This window comes from Triticum urartu, chromosome 2 (assembly GCF_003073215.2).
Source record: "Triticum urartu cultivar G1812 chromosome 2, Tu2.1, whole genome shotgun sequence".
In the NCBI taxonomy this organism is placed as follows: Eukaryota; Viridiplantae; Streptophyta; class Magnoliopsida; order Poales; family Poaceae; genus Triticum; species Triticum urartu.
Genome location: NC_053023.1, coordinates 3359274 through 3382711, shown reverse-complemented (window position 1 = coordinate 3382711; position 23438 = coordinate 3359274). Strand labels below are relative to the sequence as shown.

The 23438-nt window shown below is 45.8% G+C and overlaps 2 protein-coding genes and 2 pseudogenes across 2 annotated transcripts; 2 read left to right on the top strand and 2 right to left on the bottom strand.

The window, feature by feature from the left end:
• Positions 1 to 4006: 4006 nt before the first annotated feature.
• On the top strand, positions 4007 to 6220 carry LOC125540557 (annotated as a pseudogene).
• A 470-nt stretch (positions 6221 to 6690) lies between these two features.
• Positions 6691 to 8197, top strand: LOC125534649 (annotated as a pseudogene).
• Positions 8198 to 10488: 2291 nt separating this feature from the next.
• On the bottom strand, positions 10489 to 12447 carry LOC125540556 (noroxomaritidine synthase 3-like). The gene has a single exon (XM_048704172.1). The coding sequence runs from the start codon at positions 12445 to 12447 to the stop codon at positions 10921 to 10923; it is 1527 nt and encodes a 508-aa protein (XP_048560129.1). The 3' UTR covers positions 10489 to 10920.
• A 6774-nt stretch (positions 12448 to 19221) lies between these two features.
• LOC125534965 (zealexin A1 synthase-like) lies at positions 19222 to 23057 on the bottom strand. The gene is made up of 2 exons (XM_048698025.1): positions 22663 to 23057; positions 19222 to 20849 (listed from the first exon to the last, which is right to left on the bottom strand). The coding sequence occupies exons 1-2, from the start codon at positions 23031 to 23033 to the stop codon at positions 19673 to 19675; spliced, it is 1548 nt and encodes a 515-aa protein (XP_048553982.1). The 5' UTR covers positions 23034 to 23057; the 3' UTR covers positions 19222 to 19672.
• Positions 23058 to 23438: the final 381 nt, after the last annotated feature.

Here is a 23438-nt window from a genome sequence, read left to right as displayed (position 1 = left end):
TATATATATATATATATATATATTCAACATAGATTGAAAAGAGTTCATTCAATAAAAAATGTTCACCGTATCTAAAAATATGTTATATATATATATAACATATACATATTTCATAGGCTTTTATAAAACAAGAAATTCAAGTTAGCAGACGACATCATTAAGAAGTTCACTCTATATTAAAAATCACTACATATAACATATCATCACAGTACAACCAAAAAATGTTCAATGTTTTTTTTAAAATGTTCACAGTACACAGAAATGTTAACAGTATAACAAATAAAAAGTAGAAGAAAAACCAAATAAAAAAGAAGAATAGAATAGAAAAAACATAGAAAATAGAAACACCATTCGGTTGTTGGTTTGGTTTTATAAATTATGGCTTGTACACAAAAGAACCTCATGCATCCGGATGCCAGAATTCACGCTTGATTCTTCACCGGTACATAGCGGAACCACTAGACTTTGTACTTCCATGATCCAACCTCCAATAACCTCAAAGCGAACTAAAATTCTAAGCAAGTCATGGTTTCAACCATTAAAATCTGTTGTAAACAGTTCCTTGACCGCATCCAAATGAAGTTTAGTACGTATTTCATAGGCTTACTTTTTGTGAAAACGGCATGTGTGGCGTTTCCACTGACTTGGAAATAATGTCTAGTAATAAAGCTTAATCACAATCATCATCAACAAAAGTAGAGTGGGAAATAACCTCTAGCAATAAATGAGTTTTTCCTAAAAATAAAACGAAGAAGTTCAAATTAAAAATAAAAGAATAGCATGATATTTATTCAAAAAAGAGTCAGTTTTTTGTTACGTAAAATCAAACTAAGAAGTTCGAAATGAAAACAAAGCAGTTCATTGCTTATTTAAAAAAGAATTAGGATTTCATGTTTCCAAAAAAAGCCAACAAGTTCAAATTATGAAAATAGAGAGGCTGATGTTTATGAAGAATAAATTTTTTGACTTCAAAAAATAGAATCAATAATTTAACATTAAAAAATTAGAGCAGTTTGATGTTTATCAAAAACAATGTTTTCCTTTTGAAAAAATAAAAACAAGAAGTTCAAATTAAATCAATATAGCTATTTGATGTTTATAAAACAAGAAATTCAAGTTAGCAAAAAAGCACAGGGGACAGGGTGGAAAGGTCGCGGACCAAAAATATCAAGAGTTAGGGGATGGAACAAAAAAAGTTATTAAAATAAAAAAAGTTTTATCATGCAAAGATTTGATAGTTCAACCAAAAAACTAATCATGTATAATTTTTTATATGTATACCAATAATGTAAAATGTGTATGAATAAAATATACATCCAAACATGTAGTTGAAAATATGTTCATCATTTTTTTTGAAAATGTTAAACTTGTATAATGTTTCTTATTATGTTTGAAAATAATGAACAAAAAATGGTGCATAAAAGAAGAAAACCAAGAAAGAAACAAAGAAAACAAAAGAAAAAAGAAAAAGAAAATAAAAGGGACTAAAACAAGAGAAAACCATAAAATTACGTTGCAAAAAAGTGAAAAGACATAGAGAAAAAAGTCGCTAGTTGCAGCTACGATAATGGCTTGCCCCAGTAGCGCTTTGCAGAGGCGAGAAAAGGCTCCGTCTCGCAAGGGCGAGAAATAGCTCCCACAGAGAAATAGGACCACAACGCAAAGATGACGTAATTCAGATGTGCACTAATTATTATATAGGAGTATATGAGAACTAGAGGGGCATAAATATGGTATTGTGCAAGTATTAATTATGGTCTTAGTTGTACTACTTTGTTCGTCTTAGTTTAAAAATTGTCGCGGGCAAATGTACCGAGATCATTCAAAAGAATGATGCATGATTCACGAGCATGACACCAGCTTAGAACAATTATGGTCTTAGTTGGGCTGCCAAACCAATTAGTAGGGGCGGGTCTAGGATTTGAAGAATGTGTATTCAAAAAATTAAAGCCTATTTTTCTTTACAACTTCTAGCCTTGTTTTCTTATGCATAATTTGATTAAACCATCATATTGTACTAAGGCCCTGTTCAGTTCGTAGGAAATGAGCAGAAAGTCCAGAGGAACGATGTTCCCACAGTAAACTTTTCCTTGGCAGCGTTCATATTGAAGGAATCGTTGCTAGGTCATCTTCTGGAAAGTGTCCTCCACTCTCCGTTTTCAAAGGAAAAATAACATCTTCCTGGAGCTCTTGTTTTTTCACAGGCCCGAGGCGCCGGGAAGAAAAAGGCTGCTTCAACCTCTACCTGGGACCCACATCATGGTCAGAATTTGTGATTTGTGCAAGCTGGAAGCACCGGGCTGTACTTTTTTTCACATATAAAAATCGTTAGCTGGGGCCAACATGTGTTGATTTCTCCTGCTAATTTCCCTACGGAACATTGATTCTTTTCTTATTCCTCTGTTCCAGGGGACCGCAGGACTGAAGTGTGCAACCAAAGCTATTCCTGTGCGGTGATATATTCCTTTGTTTTACTAACCTGCATACTGAACGGGGCCTAACTATATAATATCTAATACATAATTGAGCAGAATATCATATTTTTGATATAATTGATCATAAATTGTTCCACATAAAAATCAGTACTTGTTTAATATATAGAAGTGCCATTTGTCTAACATATCAAAATGGCAATACTTGAGTACTATTTTTTCATACTAATGCTCGTTTGTCACAAATTCACAAACATTCGCACATTGCAAATTCACATCGCTAATACTATCTTTGTTCAAAATTAATTGTCACTGAAATGGATATATCTATCCTATGATGGTCGAACTAACTGAGTCTCGTGTGATCATGCTTGCAGTAATTTCTGTACCGGACTAGATTGGGATAAGGATATTGGGCTACTGATCCATGTTGGGTGGGAAGGGAGACAAGGTGGGCTATGCCTTGTGTTTGGGCTAAATGCTTGGATAACCCCATATCACGCGTAAATATCTGTTTTCCCCCACACAGTATGTAGTATACATTGTATATACACAATTGTTTTGCCAAAAATAATGCGCATTAAACTAAATACCCATGAAATGATGTGGGTCGCCCCTGCCAAGTAGGGTTGTTAGCGCAGTTCAAATACCACATCGTGTACTATATCTTAGTCATGCTAACTAGGTAAAAATTTGGTGTGACATCTTATCTAGTATATACCAACATAAAAAGACCCATAGAGGTAGAACCAAACCATCTTGGCCATCAAATCACATGGTCTAGTATTTTAAATAGCTCCAATGTTGGACACCAAACACTTTATCTATACCAATATAAAAAGACTCAAATGGGCAGATCCAAACCATCTCAACCGTCAAATCATGTTATCTAGCGGCTCAAATCGCTCCAATGTTGAGCACCAAACACGTTTAACGTTCTAATTACCCACCACTGCCATTGGTTATAAACACGTTTTGACTCAACGCTATCCCTTGAAATCTGCCGTGTAATTAATATCCTATCATTCCCGCAAAAAAGTAATTGATATCTTACCAAATACCAAAGTGCAACAGATATATCTTACCTAATATAATGTGCAACTAATATCCTATCTAATAGTATAAACGTGCATTGCACGTACATTATTACTAGTAGTGCTAAAATTACCCTCTACTGCCACTTGTTACAAACACGTTTAGACTCATTGTCATGCCATAAAATCCGCCGAACAATTGTATCCTACCAATTATCAACATGCAATTAATGTCCTACCTACTATACAATTGATGTCTTACCCAATATAGATGTGCAATAAGTATCTTGCTTAAAATCAACAATATGTTAATCTAAATGTGTATCTTGGCACCAAAGCTAAGATATCTCATAAACTTTCTCTCATAAGGACATTAACTGAGGATTGTTTAGATATGCAAAGGGATTGCTATATCTAAATATCTATTTAATTGATGCCATCCCATACATTTTCTTAATATTAAATAGATATCCGGGTAAACTTAGTAAGCATTGATATTTCTAGTATCTATTTAATGTCATTAAATATATTGATGCCTTTTACTATATAGGCCATCTATTTGGGGATGGAGAGGGAGGAGTAGTAGCAACGATAGCCATGGCCAAGCGCTTCAACTTAGCGGCGCCACTGCTGCTCACCTTAACCTTCTTGTTCTGCAGCTGCTCCATGATCTCTTCTTCTTCCCAAGCAGCGTCGCCCGCTGGCTTCCTCCAATGCCTCACGAAGGCTAACATCTCAGTGTTTGAGCAGGGCGAAGATTTGTTCAACACGCAGCTTGACAAATACATTAGGAACCCAAAGTTCCTTGCAAATACCACCGGGAGGCTGCTCTATGTCGTGATGCCGGCGAATGCTCACCACGTCCAGATCGCCGTGTGCTGCGGTAGCCTAAACGGGGTGCCCCTCCGCGTGCGCAGCGGCGGGCACGACTATGAGGGCCTGTCGTACCGGTCCGTGGACACCGAGGGCTTCGCGATGCTCGACATGTCGGAGCTACGCACCGTGGTGGTCGACAACCAGACGTCGACAGCGTGGGTGGAGTCCGGCGCGACGCTCGGCGAGCTCTACTATGCCATATCGAAGGTGAGCAACCTTCTTGGGTTCCCGGCCGGCGTGTGCCTGACCGTCGGCGTTGGAGGCCATTTTAGCGGCGGCGGCTTTGGCATGCTGATGCGCAAGCACGGGCTAGCCGTCGATAACGTCATCGATGCCGAGTTGGTGGACGCCAATGGCACGCTCCTAAACAAGACCACCATGGGGGACGATGTCTTCTGGGCCATAAGAGGCGGCAAGGGCGGGAGCTTCGGCGTCGTGCTGAGGTGGCAGGTGAGGCTCGTGATCGTCCCCGCAACGGTGTCGGTGTTCAAGGTCTCGGTGTCCAACAGCCAGGGCGTTGCCGTGCACGCGGTCACCAAGTGGCAGAAGGTGGCGCCGGCCCTGCCGGAGGAGCTGTACATCAGGGCGCTTGTCCAGAATGACATGGCCGTCTTCCGAGCAGTGTTCCTCGGCACGTGTGACGCGCTCCTGCTGGTGATGAGCAGGAGCGGTGGCATCCCGGAGCTGAATTTGAGCCGCTCCGACTGCAAGGAGATGACCTGGGTCGAGTCCATGGCCTACATCAACAACGCGACCGTGGAGGACCTCACGAAGCGGACCACCTCTGAGTTCGACTCCAGCCATGGCTTCAAGGCGACGACGGACTACGTACGTCCGGCGCGCCATTCGCCGGGAGGTGTGGGCCAAGATCTTCTACAAGCAGCTCAGGCAGCCCAACGCGCAGGTCATCTTGGTCCCATACGGCGGAAAGATGAGCAACATGCCAGAGGACGCGACGCCGTACCCGCACCGCGCCGGCGTGCTATACAGCATGCAGTTGTACAACTACTGGCCGGTGGATTTGGCATATAACGAAGCCATGGAGACCAAGTGGGTCAGGGACATGTATGCCTTCATGGCGCCGTACGTGAGCTCCAAATCCAGGCCAAGGGGAGCCTACTTCAACTGCAGGGACCTGGATCTCGGCCCCAATTGGGGGCCAAAATACTTCAAGGGTAACTACCAGAGGCTCACCAAGGCCAAGGCTGAGATCGACCCCCACAATTACTTCCGCAATGAGCAAAGCATTCCCCTGCCAAAACAAGCATCTTAATTTTTCCCCTATTTTCTCCTCCTTTTGAATCAGCTGCAAAATATTTTGGTTGAAGCATCTTAATTGTTGTGGACTGCAAGTCTTCGTTTTACTACATGCATGGTAGGTACAATATATCTACATGTACGCATTCTATCTTGAAATCACCTTCTATTAATAATAAAAATAGTTCAAATTATTATTCAACAAAATAATAAAAATATAGTATTAATGAAATATTTCTTATATCACTTCTGAAATAGACTGACCTCTTCATCATAAGTTCGTTACCATTGAGGTTAATGGTGTCCCATAGGCTAATTGCATTAAGCATATCATACGCCATTGTTTTAGACCCTAAATTGCAAAAAATAAAGAAAGCAAAACTTTTATCTATATATATACCAATATAAAAAGACCCAAAGAGGCAGATCCAATTAATGTCGGCCATCAAATCATGTCAATCCAATGACCTAGACTGCTTCAATGTCGAGCGCTCAACACGTTTAGCGTGCATTTAATTTCATGCCAAAGATAGTGTTAATCACATAATAACATGCAAATAAAATACTACTTAATATCCGCATGCATTTAATATAGTTCCAAATTAACACATTGACTAGTATTGCTAAAATTACCCACTACTGCCAGTTGTTATAAACAAGTTTAGACTCAATGTCATGCCATAAAATCCGCCGGACAATTAGTATCCTACCAATTATCAACATGCAATTAATATCCTACCTAATATACAATTGATCTCTTCTTAATATAGACATGCAATTAGTATCTTGCTCAAAATCAACAATATGTTAATCTAAATGTGGATCTTGGCACCAAATCTAAGATGTCTGATGAACTTTCTCTGATAAAAGACATTAACTAAGGATTGTTTAGATATGCATTGGGATTGCTATATCTAAATATCTATTTAATTGCTGCCATCCGATACATGTTCATAATATTAAATAGATATCCGGATAAACTTAGTATGCATTGATTTTTTAGTATATATTTAATGTCATTAAATATATTGATGCCTTTTATATAGGCCATCTATTTGGGGACGGAGGAAGGAGTAGTAGCAACGATCGTCATGGCCAAGCGCTTCAACTTAGCGGCGCCACTGCTGCTCACCTTAACCTTCTTGTTCTGCAGCTGCTCCATGATCTCTTCTTGTTCCCAAGCGTCGCCCGCTGGCTTCCTCCAATGCGTCACAAAGGCTAACATCTCAGTGTTCGAGAAGGGCGAGGATTTGTTCAACACGCAGCTTGACAAATACATCAGGAACCCAAAGTTCCTGGCAAATACCACCGGGAGGCCGCTCTACATCGTGATGCCGGCGAATGCTCACCATATGCAGATCGCCGTGCGCTGCGGTAGCCTAAACGGGGTGCCTATCCGCGTGCGCAACGGTGGGCACAACTATGAGGGCCTATCGTAACGGTCCGTGGACACCAAGGGCTTCGCCATGCTCGACATGTCGGAGCTACGCACCGTGGTCATCGACAAGCAGACGTCGACGGCGTGGGTGGAGTCTGGCGCGACACTCGGCGATCTCTACTATGCGATATCGAAGGTGAGCAACCTTCTGGGATTCTCGGCCGGCGTGTGCCTAACCGTAGGCGTCGGAGGCCATCTAGTGGCGGTGGCTTCGGCACGCTGATGCGCAAGCACGGGCTAGCCGTTGATAACATCATCGACGCCGAGTTGGTGGATGCCAATGGCACGCTCCTGAACAAGACCACCATGGGGGACGATGTCTTCTGGGCCATTCGAGGCGGGGGTGGCGGGAGCTTTGGCATTGCGCTAAAGTGGCAGGTGAGGCTCGTGACCGTCCCGGTGACTGTATCTGTGTTCAAGGTCTCGGTGTCCCACAGCCAGTGTGCCGTCGTGCACACGGTCACCAAGTGGCAGAAGGTTGCGCCGGCCCTGCCCGAGGAGCTGTACATCAGGGCGCTTGTCCAGAACGGCATGGCCGTCTTCTGAGCAGTGTTCCTCGGCACGTGTGACACGCTCCTGCCATTGATGAGTAGGAGTGACGGCATCCCGGAGCTGAATTTGAGCCGCTCTGACTGCAAGGAGATGACCTGGATCGAGTCTGTGGCCTACGTCAACAACGCGGCCGTGGAGGACCTCCCGAAGCGGACCACCTCTGAGTTCTACTCCATCCACGGCTTCAAGGCGACGACGGACTACGTCCAGCGCCCAATTCGTCGGGAGGTGTGTGCCAAGATCTTCTACAAGCAGCTCAGGCAGCCCAACGTGCAGGTCGTCTTGGTCCCATACGGCGGGAAGATGAGCAACGTGCCAGAGGACGCGACGCCGTACCCACACCACGCCGGCGTGCTGTACAACATGCAGTTGTACAACTACTGGCCGGTGGATTCGGCATATAACGGAGCCATGGAGACCAAGTGGGTCAGGACATGTACGCCTTCATGGCGCCGTACGTGAGATCCAAATCCAGGCCAAGGGGACCCTACTTCAACTGCAGGGACCTGGATCTTGGCCCCAATTGGGGGCCAAAATACTTCAAGGGTAACCACCACAATTACTTCCACAATGAGCAAAGCATTCCCCTGCCAAAACGAGCATCTTAATTGTTCCCCTATTTTCTCCTCCTTTTGAATCAGCTGCAAAACATTTTGATTGAAGCATCTTAATTGTTGTGGACTGCAAGCCGTCGTTTTACTACATGCATGGTAGGTACAATATATCTACATGTATGCATTCTATCTTGAAATCACCTTCTATTAACAATAAAAATAATTCAAATTATTATTCAATAAAATAATAAAAATAGAGTATTAATGAAATATTTCTTATATCACTTCTGAAATAAACTGACCTCTTCATCATAAGTTCGTTACCATTGAGGTTAACGGTGTCCCATAGGCTAATTGCATTAAGCATATCATACGCCATTGTTTTAGACCCTAAATTGCAAAAAATAAAGAAAGCAGAACTTTTATATAATAGATCAAAAGAACACTAATTTTGAACATTATTCAAGGGGCAAATCAAAAAGGAAGGAGTATGAAAATTTGATCAAATTGTGGTTGTCCTGTTACTGTAAGCAATACGAACTGCGTAGTCTCACAACGTGATTCAAAAATGGTACAACAAATTGCTAGAGAAAAAAATCAGTAGTAGATGCTTCGCTAATCTGAATCCATCGGCAAAGTTGGGATGGATTCAAATATAAAGAGGTAAAACAACAAAACAGTGTGAGAAACGAACCTGATCCAGATGTTTTTCAGACAATTTTTTTAGGTGAACCCGATCTAGATCAAGAACACAAAATTTGAGGTAGTAAGATGTTGACCAACTGGATCCTTCCCCCAAACTCGCTTGCTTCAGTTTGGAGAGAGATGATGGTTCCAGTTTCCACAGAGGAAGAGAGAACAAAGACAGGAGGGGTTGGGTTTTGAGCTTCGGTTGGCGCCTTGCAAATAATTCCCTAGCTACATGGTGCAACAAAAAGAAACGAAGGCTGGAGACTAACTTGGTTAGCCCTATCTGTGGCGCTGCTGAGGAAGATTCCTACCTCACATTCTGTACGTGCACAAATGCAAGATACCTATGGCGTGCTATGGCTATTGAATGGACACTCCCTAATGTAAATTCAATCAAGTCAACAGGACCAGATTGGTTCATCCAGCTGATCTGCGAAACAGACGAGCCAGCTCGAGTTCGAAATGAGCTCGTGCACTCGAAGCCCGCTCCTCCCATGGATGTCTCTGTGAGATTTTTATCAAGCTATCTATCTTCCCTACAAGCTATTGCGATTAACCCTGATGATGACCATGTGAAAGGAAAAGCTCCCTCTCAGTTTTGCTTCCCACTTCTAGCACGCACATGCAGTAATAAGTCTGCTGCTGCTGTTCCTTGGATCCCTCGAGCAGAAGGGCCTAATGAGGACCTGATAGATAGATAGATAGATAGATAGATAGATAGATATATAGATAGATATATAGATAGATAGATAGATAGATAGATAGATAGATAGATAGATAGATAGATAGATAGATAGATAGATAGATTAGGCCTAATGAGGGTTCTAAACATAGATCAATCAGCTCATGATACTAATGTTAGAGTAATTCCTTTCAGATTAATCTAAAACAGATCTTGATCTCAAAATTAGAACACCTCTTGTGGGCAGAATTGGGGACTAACCAGAATTAGCAAAGGCCGTTGAGTTCTCCAGTTGCGAGGAGATCGCCAGGGAGGAAGTGCAGCAGCAAGGCCACGATAGATGCCAGTTGGAACTTGGAAGCCGCCGGCACTGCCCTCTTGGTGGCCGGCGGTGGAGATATTCTTCGCCTCCCTCAACACCATGTTTTTAGGATTGGCAGTTAAGGAAACATTTTTGTGAAGTCGTCAAGTAGTAAAACGAATGACGGAAAGTGTGGTGGGCCACGCCCAACCTTTTCTCTCGGTGGTTTCTAATTTGGGAGCACAAACACCTCACATGCACAACACAACTTAACTTGCTTCAAAGCACGCACCTGACTCACCCGTGTAGGTGTAGACAAACATTAAGGAGCAAACCATAGGTTTTTGGGGGCCTTGAATTTCTTGTGTTTCGTGATAAAATCCATTAGCTCGTAAGAAGTTCTTCACATTGAGTAAGTCCAGTGCTTAGCTTAATTCAATATGAAAGAAGGTATCAAATCGACTTTATTTTTGACGTGAAAAGTAGGAGCTCTGCTTTTACATTGAAGTAGATAAGAAGTTTTCCGAGACACAATTAAAACCAGGAAATTTCCTGACCGATCCCGAATCGACTTTTGGAGGGCTATACATTTCACATGATTGTTGCGAGAGATGGGAGTATTTAATGAATCCTGCGAACTACACTTGCTTCTTGATAGATAGATTGGGCCACATAGCCATAGTTGCCTCGAAAAAACATCAAGTCTCAAAGGCTCTCCTTCATCTTTTTCCTCTAGTCCTAATCTGCACTCCATATAATACAACAGGGAAGCCAATATGAAAAGCCACCCCACCCCCACATGTCAAACCTACGACGTGGGTTATGGGTTGCTCCTTGCTCAGCTTCACCCACATCCATGAGCCTCGCTGCCGGTTTCTGCTGTGCCCCCATCTCCACCTTGGTGCTGCGTTTCACCTCCTTCTTCCTTCTCCTATGAAATCGACTAATCCCAAAATACAAATTCAGGGAACTTACTACAAATATAGCTGCTGCGTTTTATTATCACACCATTACATCGTTTGTAAGCACACATGCCACTTTCGCAAGCTCACATGGCACTTGTGTATACACAGTACTTACATGTACGTGTCTGCTATATGCTAGCTAGCCCTGCACGTCCGTGACGTTCCTCCTCTTCATGGTGACAGCGAACCCGTTTTTCATGTGGAGTATGATGGACAGCTTTGGTTCGACGACGTGCTCCGGCACGGCCTCAACCGTGAAGTTCCACAGCATGGCGGCGACGACGACCTTCATCTGCGTGAAGGCCACTTCCTTGCCGAGGCAGGTCCTGGGACCGGTGTTAAAGGCGATGAACTTGTAAGACGGCTCGTACCTCAGCTTTCCGTCATCGGCGATCCACCTCTCCGGCCTGAACTCCATGCAGTCCTTGCCCCACACGCCATCCATCCTCCCCATGGAGTAGGAGTAGACGAGTATCTTGTCGCCGGTCTTCATCTGGTGGCCGCTTGGGAGCACGTCACTGTGCGCTGCCACCTTGTGCTGGAAGGGCACGGGCGGGTAAAGCCTAAGGCACTCACACAGCGCCGCGTGCAGGTACACCATGTTGCTCAGCTCGGTCACGTTGAACACCGCCATGTCGTTGGCCGCGGCCACCATCTTTGTGGCTGCGATCGGCGCCAGCTCATCCCGGATCCTCAGCTCCACGCGCGCGTGCTTGCATAGGAGGTAGAAGAACCACGACAGCGCCGTGCCGGTGGTGTCCCGGCCGGCGAGCAGGAGGTTCACTGCAGTGTCACGCAAGAACTCGTAGCTTGCGTCACCGTCGCATATAAAGGACGATAGCATGTCGGGGGATTCGCGGATGTCGTCAACGTGGAGGTTGAGATCGGATCTGCGTTTGGCGATCATGTCTACGGCGAATCGGTCGATGGTCCTACGAGCCACGGCCATCTTCTTCTCTGGACCGACCTCATACCGGTACATGAGCCTCCAGCACGCCGGAGGGATGATGTGCCGGAGGATGACCGTCTCCAGCACGTTGTCCATGGCGCGAGCGAAGGGCACATCGGGGAGGCCGATCTGCAGGCAGCTGGGGTCGACCCCGAAGACGAGTTTGCAGGTCATGTCAAAGGTCAACCTTAGGAACACGTCGTGTAGGTCACAGCGGGCGCCGGCGTCAGCAGCGTGCGCTAGGAATGGAAGGAGGCTCTTCTCCACCTTGTCACGGCTGCACCGTGCAGAGAAAGAGCGGAAACGGGGGGCGGCCATCAGGAGCTGGGATTTGGCACGCTGCCGCTGCCAAGACTCACCGTCGGCGTTGAAGATGCCGTGGCCCAGGACGTCGAAGATCTCCGCGAACTCCTCGCCCTTGGGGTAGTTGAGGAAGCTGGACGTGAAGATGTGGCGCACATTGGACGGATCGCAGGTGACGAAGAACCGGACGCCGGCTAGCCCCGTATGACCTGCGAAGTTGTGGCGTGTGCCGGCGAGGATCACGGTGGCCCAGTCATGGTAATTCGGTCGCCTCAGGTCAGCGATCATGCCGAAAAGATGGCCCACCAATGGCCATTCGGTGGGCTCCTCCTTGCATGTTTTCTTGGACTGGAGATGACGGTAGTACAAGAGGAAGCAGCAAAGGAGAGACAAGACTCCTACGAACCAATCCATGGTGCAGTCGAGAAAAGCTTGGATGCAGTGCACCTTCGGTACTTATATCACATGCTTAAGTCATCAATAAATCCCGTTCGAATTTACAGAATCCTACACGCACCCATGCTGGTGACTATCGCAAGAAAGAGATGTCGATGACGCATGAACACGTGGGTGGATTGCAGAGTACACTCTTTGGATGAGATGAGAGGCCGATAGGGTTTGGGGAGGCCAAAAAAAAGTTGATGTCGACTTCAACTTGCCATCTTGCCAACTTAATTCGTTGCGAGAAATCCAAGAACCAGAGAGCATGAAGGAAGAGAATGAAACAAGAGAGATATTGCGCCAATAGTTTCAATCAACGAATATGACCAAGTATAATTAGAACCCAAATATCCAGTGGACGTCAGATTTTTAAGCATGACAAAATGAACGTTTTTCATGGTAACTTGTGTTCATCAAGGATGCAAGATTACATGGCGAGCATGATAAATCCTCATTAGTTTATTTTTTGTCAGAAAATTGCCTTGCTTGTAATCTAAATTTTTCATCATCACACCAATATCAATTCCCATGAAAAACATTCAATTTGCCATGTATAAAAATCTCACTTCAATTATTTAGCCTTTCCGTATATTGATTTTTTTCATTTGTTTGTAAACTTGCTTCTTCAAATCTAAATTTTCTGATATTTATTTGCGAACAGCAAAGAGGAAGAGCCGTAAGATAGCTTGTTATATATCTCATTTGTCCTACGACTAAGGGATTCTAGAATTTCAATATTGACCCGCAAGGACATGAGCGCATAGGTAGGCAGCAGGATTCATGAAAATTCTTGATTGCCGGCCCTAGCATCTAGCGGCAATGAGGCAACGGCGAACAGGAGATAAGACCATGCTAAAATTATCACAACAGCCACCCTCGCAAATTTTTTTTTATCACAACAGCCCACACGGGGCAACAACGGCCGGCCTGACAATTGCCTGGTCTCACATAGGAGAAAACTGGTCAAGGAGACAGAAAGAAGGCCTGACCTGATGGCAACTCATTGAGACGGCGTAGAGGCATCTGGCTAATATCTTCGCATTCGTTAGTGGCACAGCTACAATTCTTAGTGACATGCATGAAATATCCGAATGGAATAGTGGCACCACTTCGATTTTCCCTTCATTAATCCAAAAGTTACACAAACAGATCTATCACTTGTTTTTACATATCTCCTTGCAAATCTAGTGCATCAGGTGCAACAGGCAAGTGTACCAAGGGTATTCTTGTAATAGTTTACTTCTTTTAATATTTGGCTTTCGGCCTAAAAATAGTTCAACCGACGAGTTGATGTGTGTTGAATTCTTTATTGCTTGCAAGATTGCTTGAAGAGCTTACATACTTTCGCCTTGTTTTATAGTGGATTGATATAACCTTTTTTTTTGCGAGAAGGATTGATATAACCTTATGCGCGCCATCAATTTAAAAGAAACTTGGTTTTCTTTTATAAACATCTGCACTTAATTTGAAGCCTAAGAGAGTGTAAAAGAGGAGATGGTAGACGTGACCGAGGCGGATAGAGTTTTTGAGTAGGTTGTTTGCCAATAGTTGAGGGTTGCTTTCAACGCCTAAGCAGATTTCTGCAAGCCAGTGGGACAATTGGCTACGCAATCTCGAGCGATAGACATTGGTATATATGCATGATTTGTGACACCTAACATTCACTAACGTTGTTTTCGGAAGCGGTTGGCTCGTCAATCTTGAGCAAGCACTGGTACTTTTGAGCGTGACAATACAATACATGTTCTGACGGATTCTCCACGGCGCCAACCGTACCTGCGTTAACAGGTTATGGAGCTGTTGGTACTTGGCTCTTTGATCTGGAGCTTTCATGCTTTTGCGTGTGACCTTTCTGTGTCATCCTGCAAGATAGCTTCGTCATTCTAGCGCATGCTGGTGCTTTTATTTTTACCGTGGACATTTTTTAGTGCAAGTGCCTCTCAAAAAAGATATACTCCATCCGTTACCTAATGCAGTGCCTATAATATTTTTAGAAAGTCAAATTTAACGAGCTTTAACCAATTTATAGAGAAAATTATTTACATTTAGAATACCGAATACACAACATTATACACATCGTAAGACGTATTTTCAGTACATTATGGAACGGAGCGAGTAACATTCAGAACAACCATCCACAAGTTGCCATAAAAATTGTTATGTTTCCTCCATGGGACCCACAAGTTTGCCATGTCTGGCACCAATTCCTGCCATGGCGACAACACGTACACCGGCTACCAGCTGTCCCAGGTAGGAAAACGCCTAGCCGGCACGACCAGGAATAACTGGCCATGATTCGAACGCTCTGAAGTGAAGCCACCGCTGCTGTTCAAGGAGTCCCTCTGTGCTCGTCGGGATTTCTCACGCACTTCAGTTTCGCCAGTTTCTTCAGTGTAAGAAGGAGCAATAGGGGAGAAACAGGTCGTGTGTTCATGTATCCGTCGAGTGTTACAGGATGTAGGTGCGGCCACTACGCTAACAACCTCCGTAACAAACTCATCTAGATAAGCTCGTGTGATCATGCACTAGAGACTAGGACTGGTAGTTACGGAGAGAGAGAGAGAGAGCTACGTTGGTTCAGTTTCAACAGGTTCAGAAAATTCAGTTTGTTGGTTTCGCCGAAGTTTCAGTTGTTAGCTAATTTCTCGCCCACGTAGCCGCTCGCGCACGTTGTCCACTTCGTCACATCAGTCATGCACATAGCCCACCTCGCCGCTGCACTCGCACACATCGACGCCCAGGGTTGTTGGCCGGTCCATTTGGTCCCGTCGGTCTGGCTCGGGCTTCGTCCGTGCCGGTTCGGTCCCCCAATATAGAACCGCTCGCCTACTCGGTCTGGTCCGGTCCGGCCCACCGACGGCCGGTACAAACGATGGCTTGGACCGGCCCGGACCGTGTACACCCAGAATTGTGGGCCTGGTGAGGAGACCCGATTGACTGTAAAATAAAAGAGGAGACTGGGTTGAGCCTTCATCTACGTTGGGCCCATCATCAGGGATCGTTTAGCGTGGTCATACTCTTTTACTTCCAATCGACCAATATCTCCTAACAACTTCATGATAATATTCAAGATTTGGCATAGGTGTCGCTCCCTGATTAGTCCAAAGTTGCATCACTTTTAACTTTTAGTTTTGTGCCATAGTCATAGGATTTTCGGTATCTTACCGCATTCGTGCCCCATTTTGATTAATTTCACCAGGATCTTGATTGGAGCATTAAAGGACAAATCACAAGTCTATGTGTGAAAATCACATTGATTGGGTTGATGGGAACCTACCATAAGAAAGTGCGATCAAACAAAGCAAATCCCAGCCGAAACAATGCTTCTAGGAAAGAAGATGGAACCTGGTACTCGTACCAGGTAGCGTCGCCTGCCTATGGTTGACTATTTTTCCCCGGTGTCTTCGGGTCACGAATGAGAGTGATAGAGAGATCAATTTTTTTCCAGAACCGAGAACCCTAGCCCCCAGAAGGGAACCGGAGGATGAATTAATAGAAGGGCTCCGCTATGCCATCAACGCGATCAAGGAGACTCCAACATCAACAATCGTCATCACCATTGTCGCCATCTCCCTATTCATCTCTTTGTAACACCAGACCCTAGTTGGATTCCTACATGTATGACTTTGATCGTTCATCCATTATTAGCATGATTATCTCTTTGATGTTTGTTGTCTCTAGGTCCAAGTAAAACTCCTACTTCTCGTGGAAAGGGAGGAACCCTAGTATGTTTAGGCGCTGAACACCGATAGAATTCGACATCCTCTTTGTATGTTTATGTTAATAATATTTTAGAAGTTGGGTGACGTCAACCACTAAACATTTTCCCTTAGGGACATGAAGGTTACTACTGTCAATGCGATGGTGGGTTTGCGGAGGTACTGCAGTGACATAAGCTATCTCCCTCCTTCCCTGACCACTCAATATGGCATTGCCAGAGACCGCCTTTAACTATGTCCACGAGGAGACCCTTAATCACTGTTGTAGTACCCTGCATGTGAGGAGGAACCGTGGTGGCGTATGTGATATGTGGCTGCGCATGTATGCACAAATTGGACTTGGCTCTGCCCACTTATGGAAACATACATAGTTGCTTAGTTCACTACAAAACGTGTGCTATTCTGTGACGAAAATCCTCATGATGAAAAACGAAACGTCGCCTAAGATCACTTTCTGTGATGGTTTTTCGAGCGTCTTAGCAACTTTGGGGGCGTTCAGACCGGATTTAAGGTGACACATTTCGCCGTCACTAGGCATGTGTATATTTCATGCTGATTTGTAGTGTCACATCAAATATTGGACGGGTTGGAGAAAGGATAAAAAATTGGTGCGATCGGGTTCACAACGCAGTATCTGGTTTTCTTCCATGGCAGAGTTTTAAACATATTACAATCACACTTTTAGGGGCTATGAGTTGAAATGCTCGTATCGAAATCCGTTGACTTTTTTCATACATGCTCTCATTGTACTGGATTACGAAATGAATTATTCATTATGTAATAATGCATGGGTGGAAAATATGAATATATGATAACAGAGAGTAATATAAAATTAGGAAAAAGTCCAAAACAAACCTTGAATTTTTAGATGAAAGATAAATCAAACCCTGAACTTCAAATCCCTAAAATTAGTGCACCGAACTATCTAATCCCGGTCTATATTAAACCTTGAGCGCGTTTTTGAAGGGATTATCAACATGGTAGCAGGTTAAACCGGGATTGTTGGCGATTGGGCCGGCGCACCGAATGCAAAATGTGTTTTTCTATTGACTTAAAAATACCAAAAAGACAATACTCACGGGAAACGAACTTGAGATCTGGCACTGCTGAACTCGTCGTGTAGCCACTCCACCTGATAACTGGTTGTGACAAATGTGAAATGTGGTAGCATTTAACAAGACTAAGCATCGAGATTTGAAAACATTTTCTTGAAAATAATCAACGATTTTGAAATTCGGATATTCTTAAAAGCAATAGACAATTTTCAAATTCCAAACATGTTTTGCAAAAAATTTAATAATTTTTGGAATTACATTTTTTTAAAAACACAAACAAATTTTCAAACATGAACTAGTTTTTAAATCCCTGAATATTTTTTATAGATGAACCATTTTTAAACATGATTTTTTTTCAAATCACTAACAATTTTTGAAACCTGAACTAAATTTTAAAGTAATTTTTTAAAACATGAACATTTATAAAGAAAAACATATTTTGAAACCTGAACAATATTTTAGAATGTGAACAACTTCTAAAGAACTTACAAATGGGAAAAAAATTCGAACTTTAAAATTTTGTTCAGGTTTCAAAATTGTTCGTGTTTTCAACAATTTATTATTTTTTGCCAAAAATTGTTTGCACTTTAAAGAATGCTTGGGGCTTTAAAAAATGATCCAGGTCTTAAAAAATGAATGTTTTTCAAAAACTGTTCGTAACTCCAAAAAATGTTCAAATTTAAAAAAATGTTTGGAACTAAAGAAATTGTTTTTTGGTTGTAAGAATATCCGGATTTCAAAATTGTTGACAATTTTCAAGAAAATGTTTCAAAAAATTACAAGATATGTTTTCAAATCTCGACGTTGCGTGTGTTTAAATATTTTTGTGCTTCACTTATGTTACCAATAGCCATTAGTTAGAGATGGCTTCATAAGAATAGGTACTCTTCTTTTTCAACGTTTTTATGTGGCGCGGTTCGGAAAAAATGTTGCAGAGAAAAAAGCTTCGCTCCTGCCTTATGGGCCAGCCCAGTATGGCCGCAGCCAACCATCCCAGGTTCAACGTGTCATATCAACGATCCCTGTTTGGGAACACACTCAAGGATTAAAATAGACCGGGATTAGATAGTTCAGTGTGCTGATTTCAAGAATTTGAAGTTTAGGATCTGATTTAGCTTTTGTCTATTAGTTGAAGGTTTGTTTTGAACTTTTTCCATAAAATGAAAAGTTCTAAACTGTCCTTGAAATAGTGTACCTCAAGAGCAAAGTGACCGCCAAATCTGATGGCAGCACTACAAAACTTCTTTTTTAGGGTTAAAGCAAAGCTTTATTACGAACACATGTTAGGCACATTACAATGACAGCAGCCTCGGCTGGTACATCATCCTCCCATAAAACTAACCATGGGCACATCAATACCAACACTAGCATAAAACATGACATAGAGGGTGACGAGACAACACGACAAGAAAAAGAAGACATGATCTTAATATTGATTACACCATATCGCTCAGTTCCATGATCCGCAGAGCTAAATTGATTTTTTTTCAAGCAGGTGAGATAATAAACCCTCAAAAATACTAACGCCCACATGTGGTAATTTTACAACTCACCCACATGCCTGGATCATCGTTCAGTTAAATTTGCATGAATCTTGACACGCCGAGGCAGTTTTCGCATGCTACGTAAGACGGGGCTGGTGTGTGGGTGTTGGAGAGTTCGCCCACACGCCCTGCAACATGCGGCTTACCAGCTGCGTTGTGTGGGCGAACTAGTTTCTGCCTACACAGGCACCACCTAGTCCATGCGCGTGTGGGCGAACTACTTTTCACCCACACGACACTCGTACATTGTTGGATGGCAATTGCTGTTACGCGTACGTGGCAACTAGGTAAACACACACGGCAACTATGATTCGTTGCTAGACGGTAACTGCAATTGTGCGTACGTGGCAACCAGATAAACACACATGGCAACTGCGATTAACCATACATGACAATTATGATTGGACAACACATGGCAACTAGGTAAAATACACAATGCAACTACTGTTTGACCATATGTAGCAAGTAGTTAATCACACACGGCAACTATGGTTTGTTTACATGCAACAACTACCATAAATTAGACATGGCAACTATAGGTAACCAAACAGATAGAGTTGCCATGCTTTTGCAACTACATTTGCCATCCCGAATAACTACATCCGTCATTCCGGATGGCAGCTAAATCGCCATCTCGCGGATACCTAACGTAGCTGCGTCAGGACGTGTGGGCATTTTTTTGCTTCATGGCACACACATGGAATGAAGATGAGTAGTACTTGTTGGCGTGTAGCACGAAATAGCTGCGCCCATATGTATGGACAATTTTAATGTTCGTCCACACACTGTCCGTATAGGTTGCCTCCTGCTCACACCACACACGGTGTGTAGGCGGACGTCTAATGCCACACGTGTGGATGTTATCGGCGTCCTAAACCTATTAATTTTCGAACCTGATATGCTCCATAGCGCGCAACACGAGCTTGGACTTCCTGCTGACGGCGATGCCAAACGCCTCAGACATGTCGAGCTCCTGCGGTCTCCCGCCGCCGGGGAGCTCCCAGTTGAAGTGGTAGAGGAGGCTGGCGAGCAGCAGCTCCATGTTGGCGAGGCCGAGCGCCACGCCTGGGCACATCCTCCTGCCGGACCCGAAGGGAAGATACTCGAAGTGGCCGCCCTTGAAGTCCATGGCGGCGGTGCCACTCTCCTCGAACCTCTCCGGCTTGAACGCCTCAGCGTCCTCCCAGTAGGAATCGTCCCTGCCCAAGGCCCAGGCGTTCAAGAGAACCTTTGTACCCTCGGGGATGTGGTAGCCCATCACCTCGCATGGCTCCCGGCACTGCCGTGGTAGCAGGAAGGGCAACGGTGCGTGCAACCGCAATGTCTCCCTGATCACCAAGTTGAGGTAGCTCAGCCGCCCGCCAGCGAGGTCACCCTCCACTAGCTTGCTCCGTCCATGGAGTGCCTCTCGCACCTCCGCCTGGGCCTTGTGGAGAACGCGCGGGTTCCTCACCAGCTCCGACATGGCCCATTCCAGCGTTGTCGACGAGGTCTCGCTCCCGGCTACGAACATTTCTTGGACCACGGTGGTGATGATGTCGGTGGTGAGGTCCAGAGAGCACTGCGCCCCACCGTCCTTCTGCACCCTCAGCAGCACCCCGAGAAGGTCCTCCGTGCTCTCGCCGGCACCGTCGACGCGCTCGCGGATGAAATCGTCCATAATCGCACGCGCTTTGCGGTTGCACCGCTCGGTCTCCCGGAGGGCGCCGCTGAGCCAGCGCGCCAGCGCTGACGATGGGTAGAGGTCAGACAGGTTGAAGCCACCGGCAAGCTTCACCGACCGGTCGAGCACGTGCAGGAACTCGTCCCGCCGCGGGCATCGTCCGCCGACGGCCGACCGCACCACGATGTCGTTGACCGTGCGGGTGATCAGCTGGCCGATTTCTACCACCGTGCAGCCGCCACCGCGAGCGCACTCGTCTGTGATGTAGCCGATCAAGGCGGCGATCTCGTCTTCCCGTATGTGGCGGAAGGACAGGACGCGGCGTGCGCTCATGAGCTCGAGCAGGCAGATGCGGCGGAGCTGGCGCCACAGGTCACCGTAGGGGGAGAAGAGTGTTAGAAATAAACCGTGATGGGTATGCACCCAGAGTACGTGTGTGCGTGTGTGTCACGATGGTGTACGTGCGTGTGCGTGCAGTCGTGGCCATGGCGAGTTGGTTAGTCCAGCGCGTAGTGTTTAGTCCAGGTGGTTAGTTGGTTAGCTAGCTTCATGGCATGATAGGATAGTCATGCATGTAGTTAGTTAGCTGGATAAGTTGTTAGCTGGCCGGATAGACTTCATGATTAGTTAGCATGCATCACAATAGGGGAGGTGGCGTGTGTGCCAGCCTATAAATAGAGGCCGATCTGAGTTGGTTGGATGTACGTGGTACGTGCCACAGTTTGAGCTGGAGAAAAACGCTGTTCGTCAGCGAGGCGTTTGTCGCCGCAAAACACCTATGCGTTTACTTCTTCTTCTACCTCTGTCCCCGAAAACCAGTTCGTGCTATCTAGGGTTAGTCCCAACAATTGGTATACAGAGCCTCGTTTGTTCCTCTGCTCGTGGCCATGGCGATCGTCCCGCACGGCGCCGGGGGGAGCACGGTGTCCATGGCAATGCCGATGCTCACACCGGACAACTACACGGTATGGGCGATCAAGGCCGAAGCCATCCTCGACGCCCAGAACCTCTGGGAAGCGGTGTCGCCGGCCGGCGACGCGGCGGTCGACGCGGGGAAAAACAAGACGGCGAGGGCGGTGCTGTTCGGTGCACTCTCAGAAGACTTGTTGATGCAGGTATCGACGAAGAAGACGGCGGCTGAGGTGTGGGCCAGCTTGAAGACGAGGTTCGTCGGCGCTGATCGGGTCCAGGCGGCGCGGCTCTCCACTCTCCGTGGCGAGTTTGACAACCTGCGCATGGAGGAGGGGGAGGCGCTGGACGCGTACGCCGGCAAAATCGGCGGCATGGCAGCAAGGTATGCTGGCCTCGGCTCGACGCTCGGTGACGCCGCCATGGTGAAAAAACTGCTCGACACGGTGCCTGATCGGTTGTATGCCGCGGTGGCCGGGATCGAGCAGTTCTGCGACGTGGAGACGATGGCGTTCGAGGAGGCGTTGAGTAGGCTCAAGGCGTTCGACGAACGCTTACGTCGGCGCACACAGGACAACGGCGGACGAGGCAGCGATCAGCTAATGTTCACAGCGGCCCAGTGGGAGGCACGGCAACGTCAGCGCGGCGGCGGCCTCGACCACGATGACGGTGCGAGCAGCGTGGCCTCGGGCACGAGACGGCGGCGCGGGAAGTGCTACAACTGTGGCGTTCGTGGCCACTTCTCCCGTGACTGCCGGCAGCCGAAGAAGGAGAAGGTGCTCCTCGCCGATGTCGACGAAGAACCTGGCCTCCTGTAGGTCACGGTTTAGGGGGAGAATGTTAGAAATAAACCGTGATGGGTATGCACCCAGAGTACGTGTGTGCGTGTGTGTCACGATGGTGTACGTGCGTGTGCGTGCAGTCGTGGCCATGGCGAGTTGGTTAGTCCAGCGCGTAGTGTTTAGTCCAGGTGGTTAGTTGGTTAGCTAGCTTCATGGCATGATAGGATAGTCATGCATGTAGTTAGTTAGCTGGATAAGTTGTTAGCTGGCCGGATAGACTTCATGGTTAGTTAGCATGCATCACAATAGGGGAGGTGGCGTGTGTGCCAGCCTATAAATAGAGGCCGATCTGAGTTGGTTGGATGTACGTGGTACGTGCCACGGTTTGAGCTGGAGAAAAACACTGTTCGTCAGCGAGGCGTTTGTCGCCGCAAAACACCTATGCGTTTACTTCTTCTTCTACCTCTGTCCCCGAAAACCAGTTCGTGCTATCTAGGGTTAGTCCCAACAAAGAGGATGTCTTGGCCGCCGCGGCTGAAGATGTCCAGCGTTGGCGTGAGGTGGCGGCTGGCGAAGGCTGCGTCATGCGTCTTGAGGACCTCCCTGGCAGCCTCGGCAGATGAGGCGACCAGCGTGGGCACAGCACCGAAGCGGAGCAGCATGAGCGGGACGTGCCTGCGAGAGAGCCCCCGCAGGACACGGTGCGGCAGGTCGCCATGGCGCGACAGCAGGAAGTGGTGGAGGCTGCCTACGAGTGGCAGCTGCCATGGCCCCGGCGGCAGCCGCTTTCCCGCCGGAGACGAGGTGTAGATTTTAATGACAAGTAAGAAGAGTACGATGATTAAGGGGACAACGGACCAGAGCAACGGTAGTGCTGCAGGCTCCATTCTTCTTGTGTGTGCCTCTTTACATCGAATGACCACGTCCTGAATTTAAATGGCTCGATTGGTGGATCGCAGAGAGCTGTTGTTTATTAGTCAACGGGATTGCTAAACCTCAGACTTAACCAAGTTTAGTCGATGCTATATTCGTGGAATCTTACACGGAGATCTGTGTAAAATTTTCTTAATTTTTTGTTCTCCTTTATATGTTTTCTCACTTGACTAAAACTTGATTAAGTCTCGGTCAACTATGATCTAGCCACACCCCTGATCAAATCACGTTCGGAAGTTTGAAACAATCGGGTGTCTAGAAGCCTGTAAATAATGTCCACCGGAGGCCAAGTCCATGATCTTTCTCATCGTTATCAGCCTGCAATAATGTCTACGGCATTCCTTTTGGTTGATTTTTAT